Consider the following 11,750-nt stretch of genomic DNA (forward strand, 5'->3'; position numbering starts at 1 on the left):
TACCCCAGAGGCTGGTAAAAGCCGATCCAAGTGGCTGAACTGTGACCTGCTGTCCCCTCCGCCCTACACACGCACACACACACACACACACACACACACACTCCCCATAGCAGGCTGCTAAAAACTGATCCCAAGTGGCTGAACTGTGACCTCTGTGACCTGCTGTCCCCTCCGCCCTACACACACACACACACACTCCCCAGGGCAGCCTTTGAGATTTGCCGGAAGGTTGGGGTGGTGCCAGTTTACAGTGGGAGAGCCCCGGGTTACCAGGGCCAGGCCAGGGCAGGTGCTGCTCTGAGGTGCGGTGCTGGGGCTGGGAGGGCTGTGGGCCACTTGGAGAAGGAGGGCGGCTGGAGCCTCCAGAGAGACCACCTGGGAGACTCCCAGGGCGAAGGAAGAGCTGGGGACAAGCGCGCCCAGGGAGGGAGCAGGGAGGTGGAGCGGGGAGCCCTTGGGAGCCTTGGGGAGCCGCGCGCCCGGGGCGGGGAAGCAGCAGCGGCTCCGGGAGCCTCGCCCGGCTGAGCGGTCCAGCAGGGCCAGGCCCGGACCCCTTCTGCCCCAACAGGGCCGTGGCAATTCTCCGGATCGGCACGTGGCCCGGGGGGGACAGGCGGCCCGCGCGCCCGAGCAGACGCGGCAGCTCCTAGGCGCGGGTAGTCCCGCCCCTCGCTTCCCAGAACCGCCCCGCACCGCCCCGGCCCCGCCCCCATCGCTCAGGCCCCGCCCCGCGCCGGCCCGGCCCCGCCCCCCCCGTCGCCGGCCGCAGCCCACGTGACCAGCCCCGGTGCAAACAAGCTGGTCAGCTGACTCAGCCCAACTGCGCCGTCATCCCGGCTATAAGCGCGCGACCTCCCGGGCTCTCCGCTTCGACCGGGCCGCCGCCGCCATGCAGACGCCCAGCCTGCTGCCGCTGCTGCTCGCCCTCGGCCTGCTGGCCGCACCTGCCGCCGCGGTCATCAGGTGAGCCACGCAGCTCGCGCTCCCCGCGGACGCCCGCGCACCCTTGTGCGCCCGCCGGGGTGCAGCTGAGCCGCCCCCGGGACCCCCTGCTGGGCCTACCCGCGGGCGGGGCGGGGGAGCCCTGCAGGTGCAGGGCTCGCCCGGGGGTCTGCGCGTCTTCTCCTCCCTGCCATCATGGGGTGGGCCGGGGGCGGAGGGGCCGTTGGTAGCAGGAGGGCTGTGACTGGGAGTCGGCTCAGCGTCCCCAGCACAGGTAGGGGGGGAGCGTGTGCTCAGAGCCCGCACTCGGCTGGAAGACAGGAGACCCAGGGACAGGCCCCGGAGGCCCCTGAACTTGGGTAAGTCCTTTTTGCGCCTAGGGTCTCCCTTGCCAGCTGTGAGCTGGGCGTGGCCTCATCCCGGCTCTTCGGCCTATGAGATCTTCCCACAGGCCCTGGGCCGGTTGGAGGACCCCCTGGACAGCAGGAGGCCCACAGGGTCGAGAGGGAGTCAGCCTCAGGATGGGTCTGGGGGAGTGGTCCAGCTGGCACCAGGCTCTGGGCGGCTTCTCCCACTGCTGGGCTGGGGCTCTGTCCCACCAATACCTGCTGCCTCAGTAAGGACCACGCCCTCCCCAGGCCAGGGGGCCCCCACTGGGTCCAGCGAGGCCGAGGGCTGTCAGGCTGGTCCAGGGCTGTGCCATGCTGTGTCAGCGAGACGGAGGGGGCCCCCCACCCTCGCCAGGCAGGCTGCTTGCCCAGCAGGAGAGGCGTGCGGCGGGCCCACCCGCTTCTGCCCTGCCCCCACTCTTGCCCAGGCCTGGAGCCTGGTGCTAGGCCTCGGCCGGCATTCTTCCAGCTCTGCTGTGGGCCTTTTGCCTGTGGGCAGGTGGGTGGGGTTTCAGGGCTGCAGGAGCTGACAGGGCCCCCCCCCGCAGACCTGAGCCTTGCCAAAGAGCTGGCTTGTGTGGGCCCCTGCGTGGGCTGTGGCCTAGGGGCCAGTAGCCCTAGCTGGAGCAGTTGTGAGGAGCAGCTGCAGGCCTGAACCTGCCCTGGCCTCACCTCCAGGCCTTCCACTGGGGGCGCCAGCCTGGAGCTTCTCGGGTTGGGGCAGCTGAGCCCACGCCGCCACATCTTCGCGTCCGTGGAACAGCTGGCACCTGTCTCCTTAGGGACTGAGGGTGTGTCCCCCTCCCCCACCCCCAGACAAGAAGCCCAGGCTCTCCCAGCCTGTCCCTTCTTAGGCAAGAGCCAGTCCCACATCTTCCTGGAGCATGCCCTTGGCTTGCTGGGAGGAGCCACTGCGACCTTGAACTTGTAGATCCCCAGGCTGAGAAGACATTTCATGCGGTGGTTCTTCTTGTTCAGGTGGTCTCCTGTCCCACCTCCTGGGGCAAGTTCAGACCCCTGTGGAGCTGGGGGTGGAGAAGGACCCCTCACACTGCCCCTGCTGCTGAGCAGACCACCTAGGCTGGCGTGTGTGCTCGGAGGCGGGGCTCCTGGGAAGGGTCCTCCAAGCAGGGGCACCGGGCCTCGCATGGAGTGTGGCCAGCCTGGCAGTCCCCACCTCCAGGCCCCAGGTGTCAACCTTGACCTCCAGTGGCCTGCTTAATGGGGAGAGAGTGACGGGGTTCAGTGCGGCCTGGGATGAGGACTGAAAGGAAAGAGGGGGTCCTGTGAGGAGCCTGGGGGTGGTCAGGGAGAGCTGGCTGCTCACAGTGGGTGGCCTGGAAGTCCCCCCTGGTGGGCAGAAGGTGGCCACCCCGCAAGTCAGACGGGTGAGCTGGGACCATCTCTGTGGGGTCTGGGTGGGGAGAGCCAGGCAGATGGGGCCTCACGGAGGGCTTTGGGCAGGCGAGATAGCTGACCACTGACCCTGGACCCATTCAGAGTAGGGACGGGAGACCACAGCCGTGCATGTTGGAGCCCCCAGTGGCTGGGGCCGGGGGGGTGGGAGAGGAGCAGGTATGCTGGGCCTCCAGCTTGGTCGTGGGTGCGGGAGCCTCCCAGTGGGCTGTGCAGCCAGCCAGCCCTGACGAGCCCAAGCCCCGTCTTGACAGGATCCCACTGCACAAGTTCACGTCCATCCGCCGGACCATGTCGGAGGCGATGGGCCCCGTGGAACACCTGATTGCCAAGGGCCCCATCTCGAAATACGCCACCGGGGAGCCAGCTGTGAACCATGAGCCAGTTCCCGAGCTGCTCAGGAATTACATGGATGTGAGTGTGGGGGACGGGGAGGTAGCCTGGGGCTGGGGGCAGCGGGTTGACTGCCCACAGCGCTGCGGGCAGGAGCTGATTCCCTGAGCCAGTGTGGGTTTTGGTGAAATCCTCTGTTCTCAGCCTCCAGTGGTTTGCAAGCTTCAGCCGTGGTGGGGCGGGGCTTCCGCCCAGCCACCCTTGTGATGGGTGTGTCCACGACACCCTCCTGACTGAGGGCTGTGACCTCCCTGGCCCCAGCTCCAGGCTCCGCTGCCCGTCCTGCCCCAGGGGGGCCAGGAGGGTTGGCTGGAGCGGCCTGAGCGGCTCCCGCATGTCCGCTTCCCCGCCTGCCACTGAGCATCGGCTCAGAGCCGGGCTGGCGTCTTCATCCTGGTGACCGGCCTTGCGGGACTGCCCCAGTCCCTGCAGCACATGATGGAGCCGGCCCAGCGCGGAGGAGCCTGGAGTCAGGCCGCGGCCCGCCCGCAAGGCTGTGGGTGGGGACCGGGGGTCCCTCAGCTTGGTTCACCTGGGCTCACCTGCCTGGGAGGCACCCACTGCCCTGGAACCTCTGTGCTCGTCTTGCCTGTCTCGTTGGCAGGCCTGGGGCAACCATGGCCCAGTCCCTGCCCCCTGCCTTCCTCTTCGGTCAGTGACCGGCCCGTGTGCCCACTGCTCATGGAGGGGAAAGCCAACTCAGAGGTGGAACATTCTGGAACACACAGCATGCTGGGGCAGGTCGTCTGGGGCTGCCCAGGTGACATCCTCTCCACGCCCCCCACTCCCTGCTTCTTGGGAAGCCAGCCCCTCGCTGCCATCTGGCCTCTGGCCCACTCAGGTTTAGGGCAGGTAGCCGCACCCTCTGTCCTGCCCGGCTGGAGCCCGGGCCGGGCCAGGAAGCTGTGGCCTCTTGCAGGCATGTGATCAGGCGGGGGGGCAGGGGGTCTGCCTGGGGCCTGGCTGACCAGTTCCTGATTCCTGCTCCGCAGCACACACACAGATACCCATGTGCACGTGCACCACGCGTGTGGAGATTTGCCGAGTCATTCCCCGACCCCCCAACCCCCCTCCCTGGCCCAGACACTTCTGCTGGGTCATGAGTCAGTGGCCGGAGAGAGAGGCCCAGAGGGGCTGGAGCCAGAGCCCAACAGACCCCAAACTCACAGATGCCCGCACCCCTGACCTCCGAGGGGCTGAGGACAGGGTTCCCCTGGAGACGCGTGCCCCTTCATGCTCACCAGAGCCCGCACCCCGCATCCGGGCCTCCCCCCAAGATGCTTCTGCTGCCCCGTGTTGCAGAGGGGGAACCTGAGGCCCAGTGCAGTGAAGGCAGCGTGGCCAGTGCTGAGGGACTCGGCCTCCCCGTCTGCCGCCTCCCCTGGGCCCCCCGGACCCCTCTGCCCGGGGACCCTCCAGGCTTGGCCCTGTGGGATCTGAGGGCCGAGTCAGGCCCTCACTTGACCCTCATGCTGGGGAGGAGACCTTCCCTCCCAGAGCCCTGGACCCAACCAAGGACTCGGGCGGGGACGGCGGGGTGGGCGGCTGAGGCAGCAGGCCTGGCCCCGGGCCCCTCCCCTGGCCTGGCCGCCTCTCTCCCTGTGGGGAGCCCCGTTTCCAGCCCTGACAGACCCCCTCCCCTGCCCTGGGCCTTCTCTCTCCCCGTGGGGAGCCCCGCACCCCGCCCTGACAGACCCCACCCCCCAGGCCCAGTACTACGGGGAGATCGGCATCGGGACGCCTCCACAATGCTTCACGGTGGTCTTCGACACCGGCTCCGCCAACCTGTGGGTCCCGTCTATCCACTGCAAGCTGCTGGACATCGCCTGCTGTGAGTCCGTCTGTCTCAGGGCCTGCCGTGGACCCCAGAGGGAGGGACCCCGGGCAGGGGAGTGCTGCCCCCACCCCTCTGCCCACTCTCCCCTCAGGCGCTGGAGGCCAGCCGTTCGGCCTCAGCCCACCCTCTCCCATCCTGGGGCAGAGACGTCCTGGGCCACCTGCTGCTCCCACCTCAGCCACACCCAACCGGTGGCCCCTCCCGAGTCCCTGCCCCCCTCCCTTCCAGTTCAGGGCTGGGACTGTGGGGGTCGAGGACTGGACCACCCGCCCGGGGGCTTGCCGACAGGCTGCACCAGGCAGCGGGGCCCAGCAGAGCTGGTCCAAGCCTGGGAGGGTTGATGCTGCAGTTGGGGCCGGGCAGGCGGGATGACAGCCCGACTTGGCACAGGGACCCACCACAAATACAACAGCGGCAAGTCCAGCACGTACGTGAAGAACGGCACGACCTTCAGCATCCACTACGGCTCAGGCAGCCTCTCAGGGTACCTGAGCCAGGACACTGTGTCGGTGAGTGTCTCAGGCCACACCCCAGGCCGGGGGATTCACCCCCGACCCCAGGGCTGGGCAGGGGTCCACTGAACACCGGAGCCCGGTCTCAGCTGAGCAGAGGCCCAGAGGTGGAACAGCTGGGTGAGCTTGGCTGGGGGACATGACGGGGGGACGTGGTCCTGTGTGCACGCTGGGCAGTGCCAGAAGGGCTGGAAGGAGAGGCCGAGAGCCCTGGAGTGCAGGAGCAAGGGTGCCAGGCCCAGGACCAGCGACTGATGAGTGGCGAGGCTCCTGGCCACTTAGCCAGGCAGAGGAGCTGGTGGATGGCGGGGGGGCCACTGGGTGCAGGGGTCAGGTGTGGCCCCAGTTCCCGCAGTCAGAGCTGCTGGCCAGGGACACCTTCTGAGGGTGTCGGGCAGGACGCTGAGCGGCATCTGGGGAGGGCTGTGGGCTGCCCGCCTCCCTGGGGAGTGGGGCGGGGCCCTTGTGGGCTCTGCTCGGGCGGAGCCCCTGGTGCCTGGCCACAGGAGGGGTCTGGGTCGGGAGCTGCGGGAAGCAGGAGCAGAGCAGGAGGTGGTCTTCTCCCAGCCCGCAGCCCCAGGAAGGCCGCAGGGCCTGCCCCGAGCCTTGGTGGCAGGGAGGACCCTTCTTCCAGCCGGCCTGGTGGGCCAGGGGCCCCGTGGCCCCCTGCGGGCCACCCTCCCCCTCCATGTCTGCCTGGTGGGAGTGGGGGGCCTCCGCCAGGCTCCCTGTGAGCCTGAGACAGGATGTCGCACACCCCTCCTCCGCCCCCCAGCGTCAACCCCAAACAGCCCTCCTTCCCACATCCTGCCCGTTTGTGTCTGCAGCCTCTGCCCCGGCCTGGGGGAGGGGGTAGCGTGACCTTGAGTCCAAGGTTAGATCCCGGGTCCCCGGCACGGGGTAGGCAAGTGGGAGGACCTGAGCTCAGAAGGAGCCCGTCGCTCCCTGCTTCCCGGCTCTGCATCCGTCCTTGAAACCGTCCTGGCGTAGCTTGGGCCCCGCACCCCCGCTGTCCCCACGGGTCTGGTGCAGCGTCAGCAGCCCTTTCTCCTGGGCCGAGTCCCGTGCACCAGACGACGGGCAGTGGCCGAGCTGGCTTTCATGGCCATGGCTGCCCGCAGGGATGGAGTGAGGGGCTGCCAGGGGCCCAGTGTCAGGCGTGGTGTCCACACGACCCACTGACCCCTGCTGCCGCCACCGCGTGCCCCACAGGTCCCCTGTGACCCGTCCTCGTCCAGCCCGGGCAGTGTCACGGTGCAGAGGCAGACCTTCGGGGAGGCCATCAAGCAGCCGGGCGTGGTCTTCATCGCGGCCAAGTTCGACGGCATCCTGGGCATGGCCTACCCCCGCATCTCCGTCAACAACGTGCTGCCTGTCTTCGACAATCTGATGCAGCAGAAGCTGGTGGAGAAAAACATCTTCTCCTTCTTCCTGAACAGGTGTGGGGGCGGGGCTCCATCCTCCCAGCCCTCCCCGTGGCCCCCTGCCAGGCGCCGAGCCACAGCCCTCACTGCCCAGTGGGTTGGCGCCCTCTCACAGGCGGACAAACAGTCCATACCGAAGGCTGGGTCTCCCCAGGGTCCCCGAGCCGGGGTCCCCCAGCTGGGTGGCCCTGGATCCGGGATCTTGGTCGTTGGGCCTGCCTCCTACGACAGCCCGAGCTGGGCCAGGCACCCTTCCGGTCAGTCTGCCTGACGTCCCTGGGCCCCGTGACAGGCAGACTGGTCTCTGCCTCTGGGTCACTTTCGGCTCAGAGGGGATCAGGCGTCAAGCCCTGATCCGTGCCAGGAGCTCTGGAGGCAAGGGGCCAGGGCTTTCCAATGGGGGTGACCCCCAGGAGAGCCAGGGTGATGCTCCCACATTGTAGAAGCAACACCTGGTACCTATCATGCTGGGGAGGGGGTCCTTGGAAAGGGGTCTCAGTCCTCCAGCCCCTGGCCTCTTCCCAGGATGGTGCTACAGGTCTTGAGAGGTAGCCCCCGATGCGGGCGGTGGTGCAGGTGTGGCAAGGGGGGGCGTGGGCGGGGGGGCCGAGCAGCCTGCTGCTCCTGGTCACTGGCCACCACGCCCCGCCTGCCCCCTCTGGGTCCGATCCTGGGCACTTCTGGTGGAATTCCAGCCCAGAGCCTTTCGCCTGGCCTCTGTATGGATGCTGGCCTCTGCCCCTTGCTCAGTCAGTGGCAAAACCTGAGCAGCTGCTGGGGGCCGAGCCGCCTGCTAGGCGCTGGGAGCACGTGAGCCCTCGGGCCCAGGGGAGGCAGGCGGGCTGCAGGGGACCCGGAGCTCGGCCAGGCCTGAGGTCAGGACAGATGGCCCATCTCGCTGACTCCCCGGGCGCAGGCTCGGGCAGGAAGTGGGGGCAGGGCGGCTGGCTTGCAAGGGCAGAGCTGAGGGTGAGGAGGGCACCACGTGGGTGGTGGAGGTGACGGGAGGTGGCGGCCACAGCAACGGGCGGAGGATGAGTTTGGCACATGCCGGAGATAGCTGGGCAGATGATGCTGAAACCACGAGTGTGACTAAGAGGTGGGGAGGGTCGGAAGCTGAGATCTGAAGCGGGAGCCAGTCTTACGGTGGTCTGGACGGAGGGCATCCCCTGGAGTGGCAGGTGCAGAGGGCCTGGGGCGGGCGCAGTGGCTCCAGCCCTCCTCCTGGGAGCCCCTGGCTTTCCTTCCAGGCTGGTGAGGTCCCTGCCCCGGGGCTCCTAGCACTTGCGTCCTCCTCTGCCTGCTGGCCCAACCCTGGCCATCCTAAGGGGGCAGACCGGGACCCCTTGCGGCCCAGGCAGGATCTCCTGTCAGGAAGAGGCTTAGCCTGTGGTTCCCAGGGTGTGAGATTGGAGCTATCCCCCCTGCCAGATCCTCCCACCCCTGCACGCCCAGGAAGGGTCCTGGGTCACTTTCTGAGGGCCCCACACCAGCCCTGACCCCTGTGCCCGTCCAGCCCGGCCACCCGCAGGCTGGACGCCTGGTGCAGAGGCGGGCAGGACATCTGACTGCCTCCTCCTCCCCCACAGGGACCCGAAAGCCCAGCCCGGGGGCGAGCTGATGCTGGGCGGGATCGACTCCAAGTACTACAGAGGCAGCCTGGCCTACCACAATGTCACCCGCAAGGCCTACTGGCAGATCCACATGGACCAGTGAGTGCGGGGCGGGGTCCCGCCTTCGGCTCCGCAGGGTGGGACGTGGCTCGTGGGGGCACTGCCCATGGCCTCGCGCGCAGCAGGGGCCTGTGGGGGGCCGGGGCGCTGGCCCAAGGGGGCCTGGGCCCCGTGTGCTGCCAGCCCTAGGCACTTCCTGCCAGCTCCCGGTGTCCAGCCAGTGGCCCCCCCTGCACGCAGCTCCCTCGGATGACCTGTCCTTGGCTCCTCCGGCCCCCTCCGCACCCCCACCTCTGCTCACAACCCAGTCCTGCAGGGGCGGGCAGGGGCTCCAGGGGCCGTGGGAGGGGACTCAGGCCCGCGCCCTCCCCGCAGGCTGGACGTGGGCAGCAGTCTGACCGTGTGCAAGGGCGGCTGTGAGGCTATCGTGGACACAGGCACGTCCCTGATCGTGGGCCCTGTGGAGGAGGTGCGGGAGCTGCAGAAGGCCATCGGGGCTGTGCCGCTGATGCAGGGCGAGGTGAGCGCTGGCAGGGCTGGGGGGCGGGCACCCCCACCGCCGGGCCCCCCGTTCACCGGCTCCCCTCTAACCCCCCCTGCAGTACATGATCCCCTGCGAGAAGGTGTCTAGTCTGCCCCAGGTCACCGTGAAACTGGGGGGTAAGGACTACACGCTGTCCCCGGAGGACTACACGCTCAAGGTGAGCAGAGACTGCGGGGCGTGGGGCGCGGCTGCCCCGGGGCGCGGCCCGGGCGCTGACCGGTGCTGGCCGTCGCAGGTGTCACAGGCCGGGACGACCGTGTGCCTGAGCGGCTTCATGGGCATGGACATCCCCCCGCCCGGCGGGCCGCTCTGGATCCTGGGGGACGTCTTCATTGGGCGGTACTACACCGTGTTCGACCGGGACCAGAACCGCGTGGGCTTGGCCGAGGCCGCCCGGCTCTAGCTGGCCCCCGCCCGCTGGTAGAGGCCGGAGGAGGAGGCCCCCCTGCCACACACACACACACACTCACGCTCACACTGCACTCACGCTCGCACCACAGCCCGGTTCTCCCGAGGCTTGTCCGGCTGCAGTTCCACTCTGTGGTTTCCCTTCCCTGGTGTCTGAAAGGTTGCTTGCTTTGTCTGTCTGTCTGTCTGTCTGATGGAGAGGCGGCCTGGGGCAGAGCCAGCAGGCAGCCCCGGTGCAGAGTCCTCTCTGACTTGGAAGACACAGCCTGTTAGGTGGCTGTGTGTCCCGGGACCCCCGCCCTGGGTGGTTCCCTCGGGCCAGCTGCCCTCCCAGTCGCTCCGCCCGCAGCTCGGGCCCCCACCTGCCTGTTTGTCCTGGACACCGTGAGGGAGGGGCCCGCTGAGGCCTGAGGACGAGCTGGCAAGGGTGGCAGGGACCAGAAGCCAGTCTTGTGGGGCCGTGCCGAGGCTTGCCTCATCGCGGAGGGTGTCCAGGGCATTCTCTGGCCCCAGGCGGGGTGGCATCGGAGGGGAGGGCACTGGGGCCGGCCTTCTCTGTGGCCGCCCCTTTCTTGAGTGGCTGGGAGCCAAAGTTGGCATGAAAATAAAATTGTTCAGGCCTCTGCCCGTGTGTCAGCGTCTTTTGTGCCTAGTGGGGAGGGCACGCTCCCTGTGGGGGTGGGCGAGGAGCTGGCGCGAGCAAGCGGCCCTGCTCTCGCCTCAAAGGGAGGGCGGGCTCAGCCTGGGGCACCCAGGGCCCAGGCAAGGCCCGGACCTGGGCACTTTCGCCTCCTTCCCAGCCTCGTGGCTGAGATCCTGCTGCTGGAGGTGCTAGCTCGTGGGGGAGCCAGCGCAGTGACCAGAGAGCTGGGCCTGGCTCGGGGCCTCTCGGGAGTGCCTGCACCAAAGCACGGTGTTCAGGCCCAGGCCAGTGCCCGCCACGCTTCTTAGCAAGTGTTCCACCAGCAGCGGGGCCCCCACTGTTCCCCGGGCCCCCTGCACCCCTGACGGGCCTTAGGAGGAGCCTGATGGAGCGGGTGGCGCCTGGGCAGCCTGCCTCCCTCCTGGGCCTCCTCGCCAGCCCAGGGAAGCAGTGTCTCTGCCAGTGCTGGAGCAGGCCAGCCTGGGACCCTGGGGTGGCAGGGTCCAGGGATCCAACACAGGCATCCACTCAGGCTGATCTGGCCTGTTTGCTAGAGCGGGTGGGGGTCGGTCAGAGCAGTTGCAGAGCCGGGAGGCTTTGAGGGGTGAACAGGAGTTTCTGAATGCTGGTGGTGGGGCAGATGCCTCTGGGATGGGTAACTCTGGACCCTGCTTGGAGCCCACCCTCCCGCAGGGGTCAGGGTCTGATGTGACGTTTGTTCTCAGCCGGCAGAGCTGTAGCTGTCACCGGCCTGGCCCCAGGGAGCCTGGAGACCACACCCCAGAGCCGGGCCCTAGCAGGACCCGCCTCTTCCAGAATTGTAGGAGGGACCGTGAGCACCTGCCCCGTGTTCTCTGCGCCTGACATTCGAGCCAGGAGCGGGCAGAGCTCTGCAGGGCTGCGGGGCTCCTGGGAGACGGTCATCACCGCCAGTGACCTGGGAGCCTGCAGGGCGGAGGCCGTCTGGCCCTCGCGGCCTGTGCCCCTTGACTGTGCGGGCCTCTCTGTCCTCAAAGCCTCCCACCCCCCCAGGCTGGCAGGGGCCCCCTCCTTCGCCTGCCTCGCTCACTGAAACTCTCAGCAGAAGGCTGTCGAGTCTGCGGGATGGGGGCTGCGTGTCCTCACCTCTGGGACACAGGGACGAGACCCCCGAATGCCACATGGGTTATTAGCACAGGCTGAGCCCCCAGCTCCTAACCCAGGCAGGCAGGGCACCCGTGTCCTACCCGGAGTCGGCTCCACCCAACTGGCTGGGCTTCTCTGGCCCCTGGAGTCTGACTCTGGGCTCGGACCCAGCTTCTGTGACCCGACCCTGAGCCTCGAGTCTCTATCCCGGGAAGGTAGGTGACAGCTGGGTACTCCTGGCCGTGGGCCTGACGGACGCCAGGAGGAGCCCAGCACAGGGCCTGGCGTTCCGCTCCAAACGCTGGCCCTCACTCTGGCTGGCTTGGCCCTGCTCTGCGCCAGCCCAGCGGGCTCCGGTGGACATGTCCTGGCTGGAGGACACCCAGCGAGCGCAGGGTCGGGCCCGGCCGCCAAGGAGTCGCCAGTAGGTGAGCGCGTGCCTTC

General features: G+C 68.4%; 1 protein-coding gene across 1 annotated transcript; it reads left to right on the plus strand.

The window, feature by feature from the left end:
• The first annotated feature begins 797 nt into the window (after window positions 1-797).
• Window positions 798-10,161, plus strand: CTSD (cathepsin D). The gene is made up of 9 exons (XM_020883252.2): window positions 798-963; window positions 3,002-3,161; window positions 4,848-4,971; window positions 5,368-5,486; window positions 6,702-6,928; window positions 8,503-8,625; window positions 8,962-9,106; window positions 9,189-9,287; window positions 9,366-10,161. Exons 1-9 carry the CDS (start codon window positions 890-892, stop codon window positions 9,531-9,533), a joined length of 1,239 nt encoding a protein of 412 aa, XP_020738911.2. The 5' UTR covers window positions 798-889; the 3' UTR covers window positions 9,534-10,161.
• The last annotated feature ends 1,589 nt before the right edge of the window (window positions 10,162-11,750 follow it).

Source organism: Odocoileus virginianus, chromosome 28, assembly GCF_023699985.2.
Source record: "Odocoileus virginianus isolate 20LAN1187 ecotype Illinois chromosome 28, Ovbor_1.2, whole genome shotgun sequence".
Lineage (NCBI taxonomy): Eukaryota > Metazoa > Chordata > Mammalia > Artiodactyla > Cervidae > Odocoileus > Odocoileus virginianus.